The 25,549-nt window shown below is 38.6% G+C and overlaps 1 protein-coding gene across 1 annotated transcript; it reads right to left on the reverse strand.

Annotated features, from left to right (window-relative positions):
• Positions 1-641: 641 nt before the first annotated feature.
• Positions 642-7,533, reverse strand: crip1 (cysteine-rich protein 1). Its single transcript, XM_044374194.1, has 5 exons — positions 7,363-7,533; positions 2,662-2,756; positions 1,724-1,781; positions 912-956; positions 642-755 (listed from the first exon to the last, which is right to left on the reverse strand). The coding sequence occupies exons 1-4, from the start codon at positions 7,400-7,402 to the stop codon at positions 916-918; spliced, it is 234 nt and encodes a 77-aa protein (XP_044230129.1). The 5' UTR covers positions 7,403-7,533; the 3' UTR covers positions 642-755; positions 912-915.
• Between the last annotated feature and the right edge of the window lie 18,016 nt (positions 7,534-25,549).

Genomic DNA, 25,549 nt, shown 5'->3' on the forward strand with positions numbered 1-25,549 from the left:
CAAAGCCATCTGTTAAGAAATATCCTGTGATATGATCAAAAGGCTTCAAAACAGGCTTTTTTTTGCCATTTACTGCTGCTAAATGTTGCTGATGGCCAGGTAAAAATCTTGTGACTTTTATTGTCCTCCAAGTTAAAGCTTTATGACCCTTGAGCTCTTGAAACCTTTTCAAAACTCATGATTTTATTGCCAAAAATACACGATGGTCAGTGTATAAAGAACACAGTTTCTCTTATGTTATGAAATGTTCCATTCAGGGGAATTTTTTTTGATCTGACGATTAAGTGTCATGACTTATATAATCTTATTTACAAGTAAAAGGGTTGATGTAACGGGAAAACACAGAGTTTAAGTGTTTCTCAGCCAAAAAAATATGTATCATGGGTTGAAATGGATTAGGGAATGAAAATTCAATTATACAGAGTGATGATACATTAACACTAAATGCAAGTGACTTGAATGTTATCAGCTAAAGGAATTTCTCTAATTCATGGGAGTTTGATGCAGGGAGAATAAACGGAAAAATGACACGAACTTTAAAAAGTGTTTGATCAGAATGTCCACCTTAAGAGCAGGAAGAGACTACAGGAAGACAGAGACCACAAAAAAACCATGAAATAAAAACACACGCACACAAAATGTTTCCTTAGAATAACAGCACAGTTTGTCTGCTGGTTTTTATTGTGGCTTATTGTGAGCATGCTGGGTTCTTCGAGCTGGTTTCCAGGCAATATTGTTTACTGCAGGTCCTGAACCTGACGATGAAACAGAAAACACACATCAGACAGTGCAAAGCGCGGGGATGGATTTGCTTAGAGTCAAGGTCTGTTTGTCTTAACATAGCATGTAAATATACGCGGCGAACAAGCAAATGAGCAAACGATTTGATCAATGGATGCGTGCACATTTACCTGTCTATTTAAATGTGTGGCTCTCGGTTCCGCCACGTCCAAATCCTGAGGGAGAAAGAGGGACAGAGGAACATCAGTGAAAAAATTAAAGCTCTCATGGCCTCAAATCTAGTAGAGAATTACAACTATTCTTCTCATTCAAGATAAGAATTTCAAGAAATTTGTGTGCTCGGATAGGATCATTCACAAGTTTAAATCAATTACAAGGCATCCTCACACTGGGCGTTACTGGCTGTGACACAACTTTATGAGCAAAGCTGACTGAGCTTTCATCATTATCACTGTCAGGGTCACTGACATATCCTGCCTTGTTATTTTTATTGTCATAGTAGTTAAAGGCCCTAAAAGTTGTTGTTTTTTCAGTTTCAGTTTCTTCCTATGAGTGATGAAATCCCACATGAGCACATAACTGTCTGCTAAAGTGAGAACAGTTTTGGTTATTTCACACGGCAGATTTCTATATTTTTGCTCTTCTTACTGGTTTGAGATGGGCGGAGTTCAATTGGGAAAAGGTGATCAATCAGATTTTAGCAACATTTGAATTACACCAACAGTCTTGATGAAGCAGATTTGTGTTTTTAAATGTAAAATACTAAAAAGAAATAGCAACAAAGGCTGTTTTTTTTGTACTTTAACTTTGATTGTTACGTATTTAGTCACAAATATTTCACCTTACAGGGAAAGACTTAAGATTTTTTTTAACAGTTAAGAGATTGTCATTGTTGGTGTCAGTAGGTCAGAGTGAACTCATTCATTGTGTGAAAAGTATCATGTGAGGAGAACATGTGAGTATTTTAAATAACAATGCTTACCTTTAGGTCCAAACATTGCACCGTAGCAGGGATTGTGACAGTATGGCTTCCCTTCATGCTATAAGAGGCGAAGAAGAGTTGTATTATTACTGACCATATAATAACTAAAAATATTAATACTAAATATTGATATAACATAAAAATGAGATTAATTGGCATTTTGGTGGTAACTCTATCTTAAATGTGGAATATTCTTTATATTGTTATTGTTTTATTGCATCTACAACACTGAAACTTTTTTTTTGCTAAAATCTCTGTCCAGAAAAGTTCATTATGAGTCAAAATTACAAAAAAAATATCATGTACATTTTTACTGTATTCACTGCACATTCAGGGTTGGGTACCAATAACGTAATAAAATGGATCCAGTTTCAAGTTGGTAAATAAACTCAATCTAACAAATCTCTAATGAAGTCTTTTTTTTTTTCTTTTCAGGTATCAATTTAGCTTAATAACAAATATTTATAGATTATGTATGAATATATATGTGATCAAAACAATCAAAAGCTCCAGAACAGCTACTAAATGGACTTTGTGGTAAGATTGTTTGGTCAAATACTGTTTCCTATGTCAGGAATGAATTTTAATCTGATGAGATGAGATGTGCTTAAAATGCTCGAGGGAAAAAATGGAAATTTGAACATCTGCAATCCCAGGATGAACGATTGAAAGCTCCAGAACGGCTACTAAATAGATCTTATGGTGGGATTGTTTTGTCAGCAACAAATATATGATTTTTAGTGTTTTGAATGCCAATCTTTGAGGTTAATATTAACTTATTTGGTGTTTAAAAGTTTTGAAAAATGTAAAATCAATAACAGATTGGAGGTTCAGATTCAATACTGGATTAAGATTTGATAAATTGTTACTGAAACCCAACCTTGTGTACAATAAGCAAACTTACAGAATATCCATGTCATGCATTTCATGTGTCTCACCTCTGCATGTGAGCCCGCTGAAAGTGTCTTGCTGCACTTCTCACACTTCAGACATGGCCTGTGCCAGTCCTTGCCCAGTGATGTCACCCTCTCGGCTGCCAAACACATCAAAAGATTGAAAATTAATAACCACATTCTCTAACTTCCACGACAAGGAGAGCTACTGTAGTGTGAAGCGGAGATGGAAGGGTGACGGGGGTTACACTGGGTCAGTAAACCGGGCTCAGATGGAGCATTTGGATTACATTCTCGTTTAATGGGACAAACAAGATCTCTTTGCAGATTAGTTCGAGAACATTTATTGGGTGTGGTGTTTGTGGGAAAAGTGCACTGAATGTCCCTGAGGAATCTATCCTCCTCCTGCCTCATAAACTCTGATAAAGATGGTCTTTATCTTGCAGGGCTGAAATGCACAAACACCCATCAGGAGGGTTGTAAATGTGTGGAGGAATTTGGCCCAACCGTCTTGTGTCTCAGGTTTTTATTGTAGTAGATGGAATTTAGAGTCTTATCCCATGATTATGAGGGAAATGGGACCAAATATATGCATGCGAAGATGAGAAAAGCCTGCTGTTTGCTCCGTGAATGCAAAAGGTCGGAGAGGGGAAGCACAGGAAACACTGAAAATGGAGAAGTGTTATCATTAGTCACGGCAATCTCTATCAAAACGATGGTGCAACTGAGGAGTGCAAAACGTAATGCAAGTTTTCTAAAAGCACAAAACAGAGTGAGGAAAGTATGGAGGCCTAAAACTGACACAGGAAATAAATAAATAAATGACTCTGAATGATTAAAAAATATATGTTTTTCTGACAAAGTATAACAAATAAATGAATAAATGTGCACATTATATTATTATTATTGTTGTTAATCTCAAAATGTATTTAGATCCACATTTTGCCAAGAAAACTGGAAATAAATAAATAAATGAAGCAAATAAATATTTTATTATCCATTCTATCACTATTTATTTATTATTATTAACTGCACACTTTATTTATTCCTTTTTTTGCTAAATTAATTTTTATTTTATTTTAAATTTATTGTGGCCATTTATTCGCGTGTTTGTTTCTCGTATCACTTTTGGGCCCCAAGGGAAAACTCAGAGAATGTATGAACAGGTGAAGCCACAAACATGCTGGCTTAACCACAATACCAGGATATTGTTTGGCATATATCCTTGTCAAACAGGGTAAAAATAGCCCGTCACGGCAGCATGAAATTATGCAACAGGCAGCAGGAAAAGAGAAAGTGTGCCAGGACGGGGTCAGCCCCTCAGGCCAGCTCCATGAAAACATCTCAGCAGAATGTGGTGGTCTGACCCGAACTAATTACTGTACTTAACAAACCAGTAGACTGAGCAAACACAGGGCTCTTGCTTGTCTAGGCAGTAATGGCGATGGTATCCCAGGTCAAGTTAGGGCACAGAGTCTACCATGATTGTTCAGTCTGACGTAAGTGTATGTTGATTTACACCTGATTGTATGTGGATCTGATAAAGCTTACAATGCCTGTGTGCAAGAAACGGGGTGTGACAGACAGAAAAATAATCCGCACACTGCATCAACTCACGCAGACTGAAGCAATATGGAAGCCGTCCAATATACACAAACACAGACTAATCTGAATGGAAAAACACACTGAGAGAGGAGGATGTTTAACTATTTGTTTCATTCCATCCCCAAATAAGATTCCTGGAGAGGTTGTGTAACATATGCTAAAAAAAGAAGCTGAGATTGCAGTCCAAAGCATTTAGAGTTGAGTGAATGACCTTAAAAACAGTGGCACTCATCGAATATCAAAGATTTAAAGGAATAGTTTCTTCAATGAAAAGATTTTCTGTCTATTAAATATGAAGCTACCACTAGGGAACGTCAGCTTAGTTTAGCGTACAGGCTGGAACTGGTGACTTCCTGGAGTCTCGTGTTAATTAGTTAGCTTCAGATGCTAGTAATGGATTTTGGTACTTTTGGACAGATTAGCTATAACCAACCTGTTTACCCCAGTTTCCAGTTTTCAGTGCTGCTAGCCAGCTGTTGGCTGTAGCATTTTATTTTTAGGAATAGTTTGACATTTCTTTGACATCTCTCTTTTTTAACATCTTCTCATCTAACTTTTCTTACCACAAGTTAGAAGATCAACACCATTCTCATGTCTGTACTGTAAATATGAAGCTAACATGAGCTTAGCGTAGCATAGCCTGGTTCTGTCCAACTACCAGCACCTCTAAAGCTCACTAATTAATGTGATGTATACTGTATATTGTTTACTCAGTACAAAAAAAGAGATATAATATGTACTTAGTACATACTTAGTGAGCTTTAGAGGTTCTGGTAAATGAATTTTACTTCGGGACAGTTTCTGGTCTTTGTGCTAAGCTAGCTAGCTACTGTCTGCATAATTTTGGGACAGTATCTTTATTTACTTTCTTGGCATAAGAGTTTAATCAACATTCTCATGTCTGTGCGGTAAATATGAATCTCACATGAGCAGCAGTTAGCTTAGCATAGCATAAAGACTGGAAGCAGCGGGAAAGCTAGCCTGGCTCTGTCAAATAGTAATAAAATCTGCCTACCAGCAACTCTAAAGCTCACTTATTAACACGCTATATTTCGAAGAGAGAGAGAGATAACGTATTACTTAGTGAACTTTAGAGGTGCTTCTAAGCAGATTTTACCTTCGGACAGAGCCAGGCTAGCTTTTGTGCTAAGGTAAGCTAACTGGCTGCTGGCTGTAGCTTCATATTGAATGGATATGAGAGTCGAGTCAAAGTGTCTTACAAAGTGCTTTTCCCAAAATGTCAAACTATTACTTTAAGACTGATAAACTTGAACTTTGAGATTTTGAAGAATCATGAATTAGATAAATGCATCATGTGGGAACACATGGAAGAGCCTTTTTGTGTTTTTTTACTCCCATCATTTTGGGAGACATTGCTTTTTTTCTTATGCTTTCATAGTCTCTGCACACATAACCTACACTACATGTTCCCCTCTTTGCTTCCAACAATCACTCTCGCCATTTTTCAAAGTTGGTAGTCCTGCAGAGTATCCAGCAGGAGCAATTAATTTACAGTAAATGTTTTGTCTTCTGGAGTGTCTCTGGATGAGGACCAGGTCCCCACCACCCCACCCCACCCCATCCCATCATTCAGGCAAGCAGCGGTAGCCTGATTGTTTCCATCTGAGGGCTAACATCAAGACAGATGAGTAGCAAAAGAGACAGCAAAAGGAGGCAGAAGGGAGTGGAGCTGTGAGGTGTGATGGAGACGATCACAGACTGCAGAGTGAAGACGGAGTGAGATACGGAGGAGGTTTTTGGTGGGAAACTGATGCGGACAGTTTAGGACAATAACAAGACTGTGCATCCACATAAATACAAAGCTTTGTTTCAGTCTACTTCTCCCTCAGCTATATTTTAGAAAAGAATATTTCTTCTTTTCCTGCTTTGAAAAAAGATTGGTTGGTATGTTCCGGCTGAAACAAATTGGTTTGCTTGTTTTGCCCAGAAGGAGAGAGTTTATCCATGAAGAGAGAGAATGGAAAGGATGGCTCCCCAGTCGTGCGGTCAATTCATCTGACTGACAGTCCAAAGACTTGGCAGCACACGGGCTTTGTACTGGCCTCAGCTTCTGTCTGTCTCAGGAGAAGATTTACTCTGTTGCACACTACCGAGCTACACACAATGTGGTAAATGTATTACGATGAATAAAATGGAGTTGTCCCTTCCTGCCTGGATGCGGTAATTGGTCCCAACTTTGATGGTATCCTCATGAGACAGACCTACAAGATTGTTTATTGTTGTTTTTTTTTTTTAGGAGAAAAGAGACCTCTCTGCTTCACTGAGTCATTATTCATGTAGCTCATCAGTCATCAATAAGGACAGCTCACTTCCACCAGGGAGCGCAGATCTTAACCTTGTTTGACCTTGTTTGAAGAGAGCTTGCAGAGTGCATGGACCTTTTGAGGCTACCAGTCATTAATCTGCAGGAATGCATGCATACTATATATAGTCTTTCATGTTTTCTTTATTTGCATAACGTCTCTTAATATTTCTTCTGCAGGAATGCATGCATACAGGCAGATGTAAACAATAAAAATAAGCAGCTAAGAGGTGAGTGATTGACAGTTTAAGTAGGTGAGCAAGTAATCAATATATAAAAGTGACAAAAATCCATTGAACAGTATCTTAAATACAGTTTTGAAGTACTTGTACTTCAAATACTTGTACATATTCTGCAACTTGCTACTTCTACTCCACTGCATTTCAGTGCATTAGATATTAAAATACATGCTCTAGTATCAATAATAATGATCCAATAATATAATAATATACTTTTACTTCTGATACATAAATGTACAGTAACCTATTTTCTTGCAAATACTTCTGTACGTAACAAATTGCATTCTTTTACTTGTACTAAAGTATTTTACATTGTGGTACTGCGACTTTTATAGTTTATAGTTAATTACTTGCATACTTAAACACTAAATTTCCTTAAGATCTTACATGTATATAACTTGCCTGCAGTTATGCGATTGACAGCTTGTCACTCTTAAAGTACAGCTTCCTGTTTCCTCATTTGTACTAAAAAGCTGCAAGAATTCATAAACCAGGAAATGCTCTTAACACGTTTCTGCAAATAAAAAAAATCAGAAAAAAAAAAGGACTTTAAAATCAAATAAAAGCGAAAAAACTTACCGAAGTAAACTTCCTTCTGGCACTTTGGGCACTTTGGCATTTTGTTGCAGCTGTATGTGTTTATCTGCCGGGAAGAAAGAAGCAGTTAAGTATCCTCTGGATCAAGTATTGCAGCTGTACACGGGCCCACCTGTCAACTCTGACCACGCCTTGCTGTGAAGTGCAGATGTGTGCTCCCTCCTGTTTATATAGTGCCGAGGAAATAGTTCAACTGAAACTCTTCTCTTTTTTTCCATTAGTGGGAGAGGCTTCATTGTGTTGGGTCTGTGTGTGCGGGCAAGAAACATCACATGGGACTCTGAAATTAGAGAACTAGTCTGCTGCACTTACACTAAACTCTTCCTCTCTTTAGCATTTTCAGTTTTTTATATGCTCTATAATAAAGATTCAGATGTTTCTCTATACTAATGCATGATTAATTTACATACAACATTAAATGCATTTAATTTTAATCATAAATTATTTTATTTTACTATATATTCTTTTATTCTGTTTTGGTATTGGATCAGGTACAGCTTTGGTTCCCAATCTGGGGGTCAGGACCCTCCAAGGGGTCATGAGGTAGATGTGAGGGGTCACTAGATGATGAATATTTCAGAAAAGATTTAAAAATTACACATCTGCTGCATAAAATTAGTTTAAATGAGTTTTTGCAGAAAAGTCCTGGTGAAATATTGGATAGTTTTACCTCTCCAGCAAAAATGTGACATTGGATAAAGGGTCACAAGTGAAGAAGGAGGTAGAGGATAATGATTAAGTGACCACCATAAAAAGCACATTTTTTCCAAGGACACTAATGTGATTATAATGTAAAAATATTGTGCAACAACATAAGAAATCCAACATCTTTGACTGTTCATCATCATTTGAGTTAAGTGCAAAGTCTGCATGCCAACAGCTGGACCTGATATGTAGTCAACTAATTACTGGGATGCATCTCATACTCCGGTCGACTAATTAATCTTCACAAGTCTTGCAGAATACCTCTGTGGAACAAACACTTAATTATTAATTCTCATAGCTTTGCCTTTGTTCTTCTATCCAGGCCTAATTCCCCTTTGGGAACTTTATTTGACACATTTGACACATTCCCAGAGTTTATCAGAGAGCTGCTGCAGAGCTGTGTGAACAATTATCATTATTATGTTTACCAAAAGCAGTACTAAATGTGATCATAGGGTCACAGGGGGGTTATCAGTTTGTGTCTCTGGTATCAGAATATGACTTTTTGTAATCTAGTAGATAGAGGGGTATTTATTGTAGGTCATAATGATATCATTTGCAAAAAAAAAAATAAAAAAGGTTCATCTCAAGGGATAATTTGAAATTGAATAATGATAAAAATGAACAATGCTGACTCAAACAACTCTGCTTGCTGATCACTGAACATAGGACATAAATACCAGTAGAATGAACCATAATAAAACATAAAACTCCAGAAGTAGCTGTTAACTTCAAGTTGGTAAGCTGCCAAGTTCTGACTCTTCATTATTTACTTTCTGGTGAGACATGTACGTAATTAAAAGGGAGTTCCTCACTCGTCATAATCTACTTGATATGCGACTCCACCAATCTTTTATTTGCCGGATGGCCAGATAACCCACCTGATGAATGATCCAAGGTGAGGTGAATCAACAGAACTGGCAGTTACTAAGGAGAACCACCTTTGTAGAGTCAGCAGTGCAGTGCTCATAAGTGTATATTTACAGGACTCTGTGACTCTAAAATAAGTGACAGACTGTTGCTTCTACTAAATATACTATCAGTTTTATTAGTAGTATTTGTACCAGTAAAATTTTTTAAGATACACCTGTGGTCAGACAGACTAAATCCAGGTGGCCAGTAGCTACACAACTGCTTGCTTGCAGTTTTGGGAACACACTGTTGCAGCTTGATTTGTGATTGCACCATGATGATGATGATAATATTAATGATAATAAGGATGATGATGACAGATGCCTCTCTGTCTTGGATTGTTTTGACTCTGAGCTCACAGAGTCCTGGGTGTAATCATTACAACACAAGCAGATCACACCCAACTACACGGTGACTTTTGACCAGAACAGGAAGGTTATAAAAAAAAATTCCTTTTTAATGTGTGTGTGAGAGTGTGTGTTTACTTTTATGTGGCGTCTATGCACGCTGTACAGCTAAACATGCAGACACACATTCGTGGTGAAGCGCGTTTTCCGCCACACAGTTTAGTGACTTTTAAAAGATAGAAAGGATCCTTATCATGATATCGCCATGGCAACCAAACAGAAAGCTGATGTTGTCAGACCGACTGTGTTACTGCACAGACCTTTGGTATTTTTTTTCCCGCTTGGCCGGGGTTTTCTGAGGACAACTGGCCTAATCAAGATGACATTTTCATACATTTATCTAGTCTTGATTAACTGAGGTTAACTGAGGATGAAGGTTAAGTCACAAAAATAACAAACAATTTAACCTTTCTACACACATTGTATCAGACAGGCAGGACACATGGAGGGATTACATGTTTACTTTTCTGGCAGCAGTGTCCTACTTGGAGGAAGAAATATTAGTCAACATGAACAGCAATATTAAATACACATAAATAAAGACATAAAAGAATTTCACTGACAGAAAACTTCTGATTGCTTTGTTTTTAAGTCCTTTTCAGCGCCGTTAGCGGCATGACTCTTGTGATGATAATATCGGTCTGATGATTGATCCACCAGCCCCGATTGGACTTTGATCTCATGCACACACCCCCACTCTGTCTTTCATTCACAACCCCTCCCCACCCACACCCACACCCACACACATTAACCTAGGTCACCTTTGAGGACATTACATAGACCTACCCATAACCGCTGACCCAAAAATCAGGTCCCCCATTGGGCAACCTGTCCCCGATTAACTGGTCTGGTATGAAATTTGTCCCCGAAAGTAGCTTATGACAGACACACAGACATACACATCTCCTGTCCCACAGCTGTATAGCGGTATATAGGCTGGGGCTTTCTCGTGCTTCATTTCTCACATCTCACTGCACACCTGGCACAGCATGCACACACGTGCACATATGCACACTCATAACACCAGACAACACCAGATAACAACAGATGTAACAATAATTGCTCATTTTAATGTATAAGAAAATACAAACAAGTTATTTAGGGAATTATTTTGTTTATTATTAGCCTCTCATGGCCTTATTATATATTTGCCTGTTCTGTTCATCACAATCAGTAAAATCGATTAATTTGTGCCTATTTTAAACTAAAAACAATTTGTACATTGTAAGTTAAATAAGTAAGTATATAAGTATATAAATATATATTATGGTTATGGATGAATAATAAGTCACTTAGCAGATAAAACATTTTACTGGATGATAATTAGTGTTTTTTTCAGTGCATGTTAATGAATTCAAACACAGGTCAAATTTTGACCCGCAGATACCGAGTATGTAAACCCTTTTCAAACATAATAGGACGATTAAAGCACCTCTTTGCATAAATACATCCTCAGAGCTGTGAGCATGGCTGTAGACTCTTCTTACTCTTCAAACCTATAGTTTGTTCGGTCTGGTCTGAAACAGTTGCTGAACTTGTTGTGTTTTCCCCTTGGATCGGTTTCTTTTCACGCACACAACAAAATCATTCTAAAAAGATCGTGTCTGCCCAAATATCAATCAAAGCAACATACTTTGTCTGATTATAGACTTATTTAGATTTATTCTCTGGCTACCTGCTAGCAACTGTTGATTTTGCTCATCTACATCCCAGTATACAAAGCACAACCAGTTACGGTAGCTGTTTAGCTCAAACTCGCAATGTATACCTCATAGTTGGGTCAGAATCAGATTGAGGTCAGATCACATTCCCATCACAAATGAATCATACAAAGGGTGAAAACGAACCAGAGACTGTCAACAATTCGACTAAGCGACGTAGATTTGAAAACGTCCTTAATCTTTTCCCAGTCCTCAGCACTGGAGATTTTTGGCTGGCCCCTTGTAGGAAGATTTAATAAAAAATGACCAACTAAAATAATGAAGACTCAGCGTATTGATGTATCCTTAAATCTTCCTCAGATCTGGTTCACAGTGACAGATTTACCTGCAAGTTTTACAGACTGCTTAGAATCTTCAAAGTCCTCGGGATGAGAGGATTGCCTTGTAATTTTCTTTTCGTGGGATGGTTTCCATTAATTCAGGGATGCCAGGCAGAAGCTCTGCCCTCAGGAGATTAATCTAAGAGTTAAATTATCCCAGTGGCCCAGGTAGCCGAGGGTCACGCCTCAGCGGCCAGCGCTCCTGCTCCAGGGTCAGCTGGGCTCTCATCCAGCCAGCGAGGTTGGCCCCTGATGTATCTCTGTAATTACATCTCGCAGTGATCAGCCCTCTACCCTTAAATTAGACTAGATTAACATGGAGGTTTTACATTCTACATCGCCAATCAAGTACAGTAATAAATGCACACAGACCGCTACCACATGAAGACATGTGCAGAGTACAGACCACTGCACACACACACACTTGAGCTATACAGGCAGATAATTCAATATGTTGTACAGGTAGAGCTCCTCTGGTGACTCGGTTGGCTGTAGGGACCATTTAGGACCTGAAGGTAATGTCATCTGTATTTTCTCTGGGAATTTGGGGGTTTTAGCAACCTGAGATTTTCACATTGTGGGTATTTAATAGGCGGATTCCAGTATATTTTTAAATTTATATTGATATACAATGTTTTTCCACCTAGTTTTATTTTGAGCAGTGTGGAGAAGGTGTAAAAGAGCATTTTACTGTAGATGTTCATGTTAAGAAATTTTACAAAATTTAATAGAAAATGTGTGGAAAACTGTCAATATTTTTTATTTTCAACACATCCCATTAAAAGACCAAAACCAACAACCCATCCCGCAACAGACTTTGACCTCCCCAGCCCATTTGTTGTTAAGTAAATATTTCTTCTTTGGACAACAATGGAGGTCAATCACATATTGAGTAATAGACTGTATCAGCTTTGACTACACGGACTAACAATTCTTAATAGTTAGTTGCTGGTTTTAGTCTTTACATGTGATTTGTTGGAAGAAAAATATAGAATATCACCAGATGCATCCTTTAACTTAATAAATAAGATGTTAAAAATCCAAATAATTAAAAAAAAAAGTGTAGAGAGCTGTGTAAGAGGGACTTTGACTCATGCATTATCTCAGTATTTCTAAAATCCTGGCGACCACTTTGGACCAAACAGCTAATTATTTCTGAGGAGAATACTTCAAAAATGCTTAAAAGATAAACTAAGTTGGCCTTTGAAGAATCCAGTTCATCAAATTACCTCAAGAACTGCACATCGTGAGGCAGTTTATTAATTTTATGAGTGAAAAAGGGGCTGGCATCCACTATTTGGACTGAAAAACTATGTCATGTTTTCCCCTGTTAGGATAGTAACACTACACTTTTATTCTTTATTCAGTTCAGCTCAAACACATGGGGAGGGTGACCTTTGACCAATGAATTCACATGATCCAAACACGCCTTGACCCAGAGAGGAGTTCAGTGTGACTGCTTGGCACAAATTCACAAAACACAGAGCAGCTACTGTGAGCTACTGTCAGATGAAGTACGTTTGACTTTTGGGAGTCTTAAATTGGGCAGCAAGACATCAGAGCCTGCTACCTCCATATTTGTTGCGGGAAAATCTGCACATTGTTAAAGTATTTCATCATCCAAGAATCAAGAAAAAGCATTTCATTTGACATTTAAATTGCATGGGCATTAATCAATAAACTAAGAGAAAATTAGAGGGGCTTATTATATTTGCTGGTTGAAGATTACTTGCAGAGCTACAAAATGAGACCAATAAATTTCCTGTCATGCATATGAAAATAATCCCTTCAATGCTTGTTTTTAATGTACCTATTTTCTGGGTTTCGGTGAATTTATGGGAGCAGCGCTGTAATTACACACAGTGATGGATCAGGGTCCACGCAGAGCAAGACACAAGCAAACATGATCTGTTTTTAGGAAATCAGGGAGTGAAGTAAAACAAGCCGTGGCTGGGTGTAGGCCATCAATCCTACAGATCTGTCAGATGGAGACCCAGAGGAGGGAGACCGGGCTGGGAAGAACATGAGGCCGCGAAGCACCACAGCCTCTTGGAGAAGGACACTGTGTCCATTCAGTGGGGCACGTGCAGCCAGAGTGGCTGAGTCATAGAGGGAAGAGCTTCGGTTTCACACACTTAAAAAAAAAGTACACACATATAGCCACTAACTGCATTGCGTCATATGCGTGCATATTCACATTCAGACATGTTGGCATGGACACGCAGCACACAGAATATAATAACTTCACAGTCTGACGTGTGGCGGATGCTTTTACAGCAGAAGTGAAAGTTAGCAAGTACATTTCCTCCAAATTTAAGGACAAAATACTGTATGTTGCCGGTTCATGAACTCCACGAGGACACATGCAAGCATTTTGTGATCTGACACCCCTACTGCAGGACATAATTTGTCTGTGCTTTCCAAAACTGTTACAAATCACTGTTAAAAATGGTGATGTGACAGCTCTACGGTTAAGGTCTGGTTTAGTTTAAGGGTTAAAATGATCACTTTGTTCAAGGTTAGAGAAACATGTGGTGTAGGTAAAAGTTACTGCTTCCTTAAAGAGCTGGTATGGTGGAAAACAAGAAGAAAAAAAGAGCTCTTCAGGGGATATACAGTATCTCATTAGCTGCTAAAAACGCTCCTAACTTTGTCTGTTGGCAGTGTACAGCTGCTGTCAGGTATTGCGGAGCAGGTGGACCCAAATGCAGAGACCAGAAGCAGGGATAAAGAAAACCTGCTTCATTCAACGCTTGCAGAGCTTTGCAAGATGACCAGAACAGACTTAACATAACACACAACACATGAGGGACTGAACTGAAAACTGAACTTAAATACAAACTTAACTAATCAGACAACAAGGAACAGGTGGTGCAACACAAGGGCAGGCTGGGAGCTGATAGGCTGGGGAAGACACTGGGTGCAGGGCAGGACTGACGAGGTTAATGCAGGACAAGTGTGGGGAAAACACAAAGCAGGGCAGGGCTAATGAGGGTAATGCAGGGCAGGTGAGAGTACGAGCACATGAACGCAGGAGGAGTGAGGGAACACATAAGGGAAACACAGAGCAAACCAAATCCCAGAACACACAACACACAAACCACGATCCAACCGGGAATGCAAGAAAGTCTTTCAAAGTCAAATAACATAAACAAGCTTAACCAAATGACTGGGCAACATAAGTGTGACACAGAAAACCCAAAGAATACAAAGAGTCCTAAACCATGAGTCCATGACAGCTGCTGTAAACAGTAAAGTTTTGGGCAGAAAAACCAAAACAAAGAGCTAAAAGACACTAAAATGCTCCACAAGCTGCAGTATTGTGTGATAATTCTATGTGGGTTTGTCACTATGAGCGACAAATAGTTCAGTTTCAATAGTTTCAATAAGTTTTTTTTTTCCACTTTTTCTTCTTCTTTCCTTCCCTCTCCCCTCCTGTTCTTACCACTTTTCTTATTTCCTCTTTATTCTTCTTTCTTCTCCCTCTGTAAGCCCTTTTATTCCTTATTCTTTCTGTCTTTGCCAATTCTGGCTTTCCTCCTTTGTTTATGTAACTGATTGAAATCGTGAAAATCAACAAAACCGGAGACACAAGCATTCCAACCAACAACAAAACTAAACTCACAATCATTTGTTGGATATGTGAGCGCATTTTTTTGCTTGTACTTGTTTACTTTTATGTAATCAAAAGTTTGAACGCAGAACTTTGTGGATATTCGTATCTCAGACACACTCGTCCAGGGCGTTCTGAGTTGACATGGGAAAACACTGGAGCATCTGTGCCTTGTTGTGGTTGCTGGGGCGACTAATGGTCATTGGATTGATCATTTTCTCCACATTAGAGGAAATGCTTGATTGATCCTGGACTGTCGGCACCTGTAATGAGGCGTCTGTAATCAGCGGAGGAAAACTCTCTTCCAGAGAACCGTAATGATCCAGCCAGGATGATGACTGTATGTGTTTTATTTTGACCCAAAATGAGATATTGCCTAACGTGAAATGATCCATTTAAAAGCATAATGAGGGGAGCTTTTTCACATGTTACCCTCTTTTTAAAGGATATGTCATATGCATTACTAATAGCAGGTGTGGTATTGATGATTTCCATGGTACAACACTGTATTCTTTCATAAAGACTTTCCTCAATTGCCCTAAATGTCACCATCACTCAGTTCACTGACATGTTTTTGGAGTCATTTGTCTTACTTCACATCATCTTAGAGGCGTTCCTTCTTTTTAATCATGTTCATAACTTGTTTGAACATGCTCACTCGCTTACGCAGATCATAGATTATTGTAACATACTGGTTGTTCAAGATGAGTGAATGATGTAATGTAAGTGTTGTAATGGTGAAATGAATCCTGGTGTCATGATGACCGGAGGCAAGATTTTGTTGGCTTGCTGACTTTCTAGCCCTGTAGAAATGCTGACATGTTGTTGTTGTTGTTTTTTTTTTATGAAGCACTAAATAGTTCAGGGGCCAAAACACATCTCTGATCTGCTGTTTTGCAATGAACCATCCAGACCTCTCAGATCGTCTGGGACAGATTTGCTCCCCGTCCCCAGAGTCAAAAACTAAAAATGTCGAGAAGCAGCTTTCGGTTTCAATGCACCACATATTTGGGACAAACTCCCAGAAAACCTTTATGTTTGTTAAATTTGATACTATTCATTCATATCTCTCATTAGACTCTATTATACTCAAACACTTTTAAAATCCTTTTTATATGTGTCTTTTTGTCTTTATGTCTTATGTAAAGCACTTTGAATTGCCTTGTTGCTGAAAAGTACTACAAAATAAACCATGCCTTCTACACAGTACTAAAGAGCGTGTCCTGGATTTGAACCAGCGACCCTCTCATCACGAGTTTGTGCTTAAGTTTTGTTTACTTTGGGTGTCCTTTTCTTCCCATGGTTGTAAAGTGCCACATAAATATTCCACAGTCTCTCTGCAAGAAGTCAGAGATGGCAAACAAGTTCAAACATTGTTTGACTTGGACGTCTTTCAGGTGTTGCCCTTCAATCAAAACAAACGCACTCATGTGCATGCACAGACACACACATACGCTCACACAGACGCATGTACAGTGCAAAACACTGTTGCTCAGGGTGATACCAGGTCAAGAATTTGAATCTTCATGGGAACTGTCGAGAGAGGAAAGCCCAACTTGGGCACAATCAAGAGGAAAACATTTCAGCAGACGTTTTTGGTAGAAAGGATACCATGAAAACCAGTCAGATCGTACACATTCAGAACAGCCGTTTAAACCCGCTGTGGTACGATAAACTATTCTCATTAGGACCTATTTAATGTTGGGAGCTGGCGCAAGCTCAACTATTTAGTAGGAAAAGAAAAGTCAAACAAATAAACACTGTGGTAAGCGACAATTTCCTTGGCAACTGTTGATTGTTTGTCTGAGGGGTTGCTGTAGCAACAGTGAGTTCCTCAATAACAGGAAACGAAGAGGCTGCATGTGTCTGAGGCTGCTATGTGATCATTTCCTTTTAAAGAAATGAGAGAAAATTTCCCTCTCGTGTCATTTCAACACAGATTTACTTGTGATTTGTAGAGGAACAAATTTACTGTGAATGAAAATGAAAAAGAACAAACATCACATTATTTTTTTATGTACAGTCCTCTCTACATTCATTTATCAATATAGATATTAGAAAGGGGAGAATAAGGAATTCAAATCGTTTCAAAATTACGATTTGTTTTCAAAGTTGACTGTGCATTAATGGTGGGTGGATAAGTCACATGTTAAGGACTTGCAAGCGTTTACATTGTCTGACAATTCAGGATGGTTGTATGATAGCCAAGCTGGTCGTGTGAGGGTTTAAAATACTGTGCAGTGGCAAATATATATTTGGGTTTAATTACATTGAACGATAGACTTTCACTGACGTGAGGCGTCCCTATTTGCTTGATTTTCAGACACTTCCCTATCTGCGGATATATCAGAGCTAGCTTTAGAAAAACCCCAGTTTCCCAGTTGTAATTAAAATTTAGAGGCTGTGCACTATTTACAAGTTGAAAACTCGTAATTATGGTAACTCCAATATGAAGTGAACACAGCATAAACCCCTCAATCATAGTTTAGTAACCATAACTGGCACAGCAAACCTGTAAAGCTTTATATTTGGCCACATGTTGAAGCAGTGTTAAGGGAACCGTAGTAAACGCAATACTTTGAATTTAATGAGTTTGGAGTGTAGTGTTCTGGGTTTTTTTTTAAGCATTTGCAAAACAAAAATATAAATGCAAAATTTTAAGTAATGTGTTAAAAACTGTGTTAATCTTCTGTAATGTAAGCACTAAACGTTAGCTTGTCGGGTGAACTAGCTTAACGTTACCACCTACACTAGTAACTTAACTCAGCATTACTTCCAAGGCCAAAGAGCATTTTGTGGGGTTACAGGTTACATTAAAATAAGCACTTTTCACTTTTTTGCGTACAACATGTAGCTTTTTTTTCTTTTACAAGGTTCTCATTTTACAGCAAGTCAGCATGAAACATTAAAACCAGAGAGCAAGAAGCTAACGTTAGTTTGATTATTTAGCCAGCTTCAGCTAATGAAATCTGCTAGCAATGATTTTTGTTTTAGAAAAAATCAATGATTGTCGGATAGAAGTGAGACACCTGCTTTTGTCTACTTTTGTCTGAAATCAAGGATCCATTGTTTAAAAAGTTAATAACAATTATGAGTGGTAAATCTGCCCCCATTATCAAAATGTGCATTTTGAAAGTGGAAAGCTAGTCGCAACACTAAGCAGGGCTTTGCTAACGGTAAACTTATAAACACCAAATCCGACTAAACCCAAAACTCTGGAGGAAATCCAAGTAGTTAGATGAGGAAATATGATCTATTGTTATGGTTCTGGACTGAGTGGGGGGAAGGACAGATAAGAGAGGTTGCAGATTATATTTAAGGACCACTTGAGATACTGTTGCTTTTTACATTGACTCTCTTAGTAGGAACTAAGTGCTAAACTGAACTGAAACACTAGTTATGATATTCAGAGCTGCAATTGTCTTTTAGTTCAATTTATGTTGTTACATGCAGAATTATTATGCAAGCCTCTCTGCTTGACAGATTGATGTTTTCGTCAAGGTCAGCTGAGGTTTATTTTGCTGTGTGTGCTCGTTGTGACTTGTGCATTTATTTAAGTTGTGTTCATGTGAGTTCTGGGACAGTTTGTACATGGATATATTGTGTTTTCTGTTTGCTCTGTGTTTTCCTTTTGTGTTCCTGTGTGCCACACCTGCTCTGCATAGCTCCCTGTGTCTTGACCAGCCAATCAGCTCCCAGCCTGCCCTTGTGTCTTGCCACCTGTTCCTTGTTGTTTCATTAGTTTAGTTTGTATTCAAATCCTGGTTCTCAGTTCAATTTTTTTGGATTCTTTGTTCCGTATTCTGTTTTACTCTGATTTGCCAGTTTTGTTTTTGCCAGCATGAGCTTAAAATAAAGAAGTTATTCTTCAGCCTTGCTGCGCCTGCAGTCCACCTGTTCCGCTTCACCTAACATCAATCATAAATGAGTAAATAAAAAAATGGATGTGTCCTCAAATAAGACAAGTAGCCTGCTGCTTGGATGCATCAATAATATATTTTACCCGGGAGTAGTTGTATATCATCAACATCTGGTTTTGTCACTGCAGCAAATAGCCTCACAGTTTCCTCCTGGGACCCATTTTGTGCCTTAAGATTTGTTGCACATACTTACCTATTCATTGCATCGTAACCTGCTTCACATAATTTGTTTTCTGACAGAGAGAAACATCATATTTCACTCTTAACTATGTGAGTCTGTTTTCTGGATCACAGCAGCAGCTCCACGTTCAGGTCTCTTTCGCACAGCTTCATATTTTGCTTGTTGACATAAAGTGACTGGTAAGTGATAAGCTGCATTTATCCTCCTTGTCAACACACTCTTGTCAACCATGCATAGTTTGTGATGCTTCAGTTGTGACGGCACCGTAATGACAGACCTCTGTCCGCCAAGTGGCACATCACCTGGTCATCACTCAGCCTGTGGCGTCTCATCAACAACTCTATTTCTTTGCTTGTTTTAAAGGCACAATTTATAATATCACCTCAAATTTAATGTCAAAAGCAGCTTTGCTGGAACTCATTAGCTTGCATGCTGGATCAAATTAAGGGGTCTTTTATTCTAAAGAGCATGACTCTAATTTTCCACAATCAGATAATTGCTTTATATAAAATCACACTGAGGCTGGAGGTGGGATATTATTTTGAATGAAAGCACAGCAGAGATCAGTTTAGGCAGAGCAGGAACTCAGGAACAAAACCACATGGTTTAATGGCTTTTAGTGGTATTCTTGTTTTGGCAACACAAATTCTAAATGTTTCCTGCTGAATTCTGCAAATTAACGTCTTATGCGTCTCTGTTGTTATGTTATTGTATTTTACTCTCTTCAGTGAGAGTTTTGTTGAAAAATGTGTTCTTATCTGATTCGCCTGGTTAAATATCCTTTCAGCTCTGTGAAGCGGTAATGCTAACGTCAGCATGCTAACAAGCTCAAAATGACATTGCTCATATGCTGATGTTTAGCAAATAATGTGTACCATGTGCGACATCTTAGTTTAGCATGTTAGTATGCTGACATTTGCTGATTAGCACACAAACACAAATGCTGATGGGAATGCCTTTAGTTCTGCAGGCATTTGATCATAAACCAAAATAATGGAGAAAATAAGATTAAAGATTAAAAGTCAGGGGATCACTAAAGTTACTACATCCTCATGGTTAATGAATGTGTGTACTAAAATTCATGATTTTATACTAATCCATTAAGTAGATGTTGAAATATTTCATAGTTTGAGCTGTTGGTGGTCCTTGATAATAAGTCAGGGGATCACCAAAATCATTAGGATTCATCCTCTGGGAACCATGAATATCTGGACCAAATTTCATGACAATTCATCCAATCATTGTTGAAATATCTCAGTCTGGATCAAAGTGGTAGCCCAACAGACAGACAATATTATTATCCCTAGAGTCAAGCCACTAGCATGGCAAAAAAACCAACAAAACTATAATGCCAGAAGCTTGATGTCCACTTACAAATATTTTGAATTTTGGTCTCCAAATTGCAGAATTCTTCACAGAGTCTGGTCCTGAAGTCCAGCCTCAAGGGCCAACTTGGCACAGTAACAGATCTTGGACACAGAAAGTGTCGCCAAATATTGCATAAGAGGGATTTATGAGCCACCATTTGTCCAAGTCAAAGCCTGGTGACACAGTCCACCATGTGTCCACCTACTATAAACGTTTGAACAACCAAAAAATAGAAAAGAAAGCAAGCTTGTAGCTGCTCAGTTGTAAATGCTTTCACACTTGTGATTGTTCGGACTGCGTGCCAAGTCTACAATGAGGTGAGACGCGACCCACTGAGTTACTAAAAACTGACAAATGAGTCTTGATTTAGCAACTGCAAATCCCGTGTTTGTGTTAATGTGTTTCCATTTATATTACAAAAAATATAAAAATCTCTCTGCGGACCTTTAATGGGTGCAGTGGCTCTATTATAAAGCAGCATGACTGGGCATCACAGCCAAAATTAGGCTCTAATGAGCAGAAATCTTAACACATTCAGAAAGGTACCAGAGGGAAAGTCATGAACAACTGAGAGAGTGTCAACAGGTGCTAAATTAGAGGGCCATGGTCAAGAGATATTTGACACCTTTCAGTGAAAAGTGGTTTAACGTACGGCAAAGATGGACGTTAATGGAAGAAGGCTGTTGGTCTGGTTTCTGCTCACAGTGAATGGGAGATGCAACAGAGGGGACAAACTTGATTTAGTGACTGTATACAGTAGAAGTTGGAGGCCAGTGAACAAAGAAGGGATTGTGTCCCCAGATCACTGATTGAGATGGAGGAGGAGACTCATTCCAAGCAAAACAAAGTGTAAATATTTAGCCAACAGTGTTGGACATATTTCTACTGTCTATTTTCTTACCCATTGATGGAGGTCAATAGCATTGAACTGTATTCACAAAAGTATAGGCTGCATGTCTGGCTGTTCAAGGAGCAATTGGAGTTCAGGCTGTGGAAATTTAAAAAAATAAGCATATTATTTTTGTTATGCTTTATATTAAAGTCTTGATTTTTTGCATGCTGCTCCCAGAGAGACCATAACAACTGAATAATATTTGTAAGAGGACTTTAGGCTTCTGTTTGCCTGGCTGCTGTCTTCATAGCTACTCTCTATGCATGGTAACGTCAGTCAGTTGGTGCTTGGTCAATCCACCACTTTGGTCCAGACTGAAATATCTCAACAATTATTGGATGGATCTCCATGAAATTATTCATTGTGCCCTCAGGATGCATCCTAATGACTTTAGTGATCCACTGACTTTTCCTTTAGCACCACCATGAGGTTCACATTTGTGGTTTTGAGTAAAATATCTCATCAACTATTGGTTGAATTCCTATGAAATTTGGCATGAATATTTGTGGAGCCCAGAAAATGCATCCTAAGTAACATCCTTCTATTTGACATTTGTAGTTTTGAATGAAATGTCTCAACAATTATTGGATGAATTGCAATTAAATTTGGTACACACATTCATGTCCACTTCAGGATAAATGGTTATAAGATGATCCCCGAACTTTTCACCTGGCACTATCATCAGGTCAAAATTGCAGCTTGTCCAATACTTTGGTTTATGACCTAATTACACCAGCAAAACTAATGACCTGTGACTGTACTCTGTGTTTAGTGCTATTTAGCAGTTGTTCGCATTCTAGTGCACTAAACTAAGATGGTAAATGTGGTAAACATCACCTGCTAAACATCAGCTTGTTAGCACTGTCATTTTGAGAAGCTTAAGAAGCTTATGCTTGCTTGGCTGTAAACTCTGGTTGTGGTTACGTTTGAGTAAAGCTCCATGTAACTTTGTCCTGCCACCTTTTGTTAGTCCTTTTTGCTTCCTCTCTGTTTTTGAGTATTGAGTCTTATTCAAAGGCAGGTGGCTACTGTAGAAATTCATAATTATAAGTGAGAATCAAAGCTTCCTCATCAGTGATTTCACATGGTTAACAGGCTCCAGATTAGGTCTGGAAATTGCTCCTGCAAAAACCCACCAATCCGAGCGGCTTGCCTCACCCACCAAAGGCAATATTCATCACACAGCGGTTTTCTTTTGATTCTTTTAAAAGCTTCATGGTTGGTTTCAATCTCAGCTGAAACTGCACTTAAATCCAGAACACTGTAAGCAATCATCAACCAAAAGCTTTGAAAAGTTACGTTTTTTATCCTTTAAATGCCACAAAAATCCCACTTCAGATCAATCACTGAATTAATGATTCACAAAGTGCAGGAAATTACGTGCTTGTGCTCTCCTTCTCCTCATAAGTCATGTTCAGGAGAAGCAGCAGGAACAGTGACCAGTGACGAACTGTAAATTTTATCCAGGCTCACTTCATGGTCAATCAATAGTTTACTAGGATGATGAAAAAAAGAGTGTCATGCTTTATTAAGCACACAATGTTACAAAAATTCACTAAATCTCAGAGGGACTGGAGAATATCCAGTAGGATGTATTTATAACCGTTCAGATAAACACACAAGCTCATTATTCTAATAATCACAAAAATGGAGCAGTTTGGATGCATTCAGCAGTGTATGCTGTAAGACCCACAATTAAAGCCATTAATGGTACTTAAATCAATCAAATTCAACGTGAAGGAATGCTTACATTAGATTTTATAAATTCTCATGTTTGACGTATCTAACAGTCTTATTATCTGCTCTCTCACACGCTCTCTCACATGCCATTTTTAGAATATTAGTAAGCCAAAATGACTGAATGCTGGTATTTGGAAAATAACCACTGTACAGTATCCGCTTTGCAACGGCAGATTTCACTGAGTGAATGGAAAAAAAAATAGATCTCATGATATTTATGCCTGTGCTGCCGGAAAACCAATCAGCCTTCCCTTTGGACAGAATCTGAGAATGCCAGTGAATGTCAAATCGGAGTTGGAGAACCATTTGTCTGTATTTCCATAAACCCTAATAAAGTTGGTTCACTCCTGCATAACTGAGGGATATTACACTGTAGACAGCTGGCGGGAGTTGGAGATGTGCAACTGCAAGGTAAAGGTTGCGTTATATGAGTTAATGGAAACGCTTTGAGAGTTTTATTGTGACTGTTTGCTTCTTTGCTCCCAGTGTAACATCTAATTTCAAATCCACAAACGATGACTCTAATGTGGTGGTTTTTATGTAACTGTTATCCTAAAGAAGTACACACAGTTTCAAAGATTTTATGGAAACTTGACTCCGACTGTGTATTTTGTTTGCTGTTACTCCTTCCAGATTTATTCCCACAACTGTGGTGAGCGGCCACCTTCATGATCTTCTGTTTACAATCGCTGTTGTTCTCTTCAGCTCGTTTTAAATGCAGCATTGAAGGCCATGTGAATCAAGGGAGGGACATGAACTGCATGATTTAATGCAATAAAGTGAAACATACACATGCATTAAAAAAACCCTTCAACGAAAACCGTCTGTGTGTCCCAGGGTGTGTTTACTTTGTCGTCAAGGCTCAGATTTGCAGCTCTCAGCCTGACAGTATGCAGACCAGCAAGGCACACCTCCAGAAAACCATTCCCCTCTCTTGACTCTGCTTCATTCAGCTCCATCTGGATAAAGATAACCCTATTTCCAAATCGGTGCTGCAGATTTTATAATCGCTGTGTGTGATGTGGTCCTGTTCTGGCTGCTCAGCGAGGCCCCTGTGTGAGTCGTATCTCAGCGAGGGATCTGGATGTTACACTGAGCAGAGCACCAGATACTGAAAATGTGTTTTGAAGTGGGTGTAGATGTAAATGGATTCTGACAAAGCTTAACATGCAAATGGGTCCATTGTGGTGCATTTGCGGCCTATAATTATCCAGGAAAGTTTGACTGTGCATGTGTGCTCTCTTTCGTGAATGACATAATCATAATCATACACATTTACATCTGGGATGTGTTTTATTCTTTTGAACCACTGTTTTCTACTTGCTGCTTCACTGGAGAAATTGGTGATAAAATGCATTGCTTAAGGGGCACATTGGAGACTATTGTTCAGGGAGTCCAGAGTTTCCATTCAGTCCAGAAGTCAGTATGGATAATGTCCAACCCTGCCTCTTCAGAGCTTCAACCACTGCAGCTTTGTAAGTTGCACGTTGCCTCACAAATATAATTAAAACACATGGCAATTGACTGTTTGCTAAGTTCTGTCCCCTTTACTTACGGTTTTGCCTGTCAAGATTTCCATTCTAGCCCGGCACATGACGCAGTTTAAAATAACGGTGGCAGATTTACCACTTGAAATTCTTTGTAATTTTTGAATCAGTGGCTCTTTGATTTCAGACAGAAGTAGACCAATTTCTCAAGGCGTCTCATTTCTATCTGGCAACTGTCAGTTTTGCTGGCTGAAGTCACAAATTCAGCTATCAAGCTAATTTTGCTAACATTAGCTCCATGAGCTGGTTGACCTTTTAAGGTCTCTAGCTGACTCCTTTTAAGGGAGATTCTTGTAAAAGGGATCACAATTATGCATTTGATGACTACAGACTTGATAATGTACTAAAAGACTGGAGTTGGAGTAAAATGTAAATGTAAAAGAATGAGGCTAAATTTGCTTGTCCCAGGTAAAAAGTCATCATCCTCACCCAGTTGATAATCTATGGATCACATAGGCTGTGTCTGTTACCCCTCCCTTGTTCACTCATTCACTACTCCCTGTATAATAGACATGCAATGATTCACTCAGTAGAGAGCAATAAACTGAGATTTCAGACGGTAAATTAAGATTATTATCATTATTTTTCGTCATCACTCTGAAGAGTTGCACAATCTATCAAATGTGGTACATTGCTTTTTAGGATTGTGTACATGCCATGGACATACTTTTGTCGTCCCATTTTTGAGGGTACTATATAGTGGGTAAATTTACACGGTCAGAATTCAAACACTAATAAAATAATGTAGGATAAATGGTAAATATGGTGTTACACAGCCATGGAAATAAGGAAACAGCATTTTTCTTGTATCACAGTGTAAAGCTAGTTAGTCCTAATGATGAG

Source organism: Thunnus albacares, chromosome 15 (assembly GCF_914725855.1).
Source record: "Thunnus albacares chromosome 15, fThuAlb1.1, whole genome shotgun sequence".
NCBI classification, from domain to species: Eukaryota; Metazoa; Chordata; class Actinopteri; order Scombriformes; family Scombridae; genus Thunnus; species Thunnus albacares.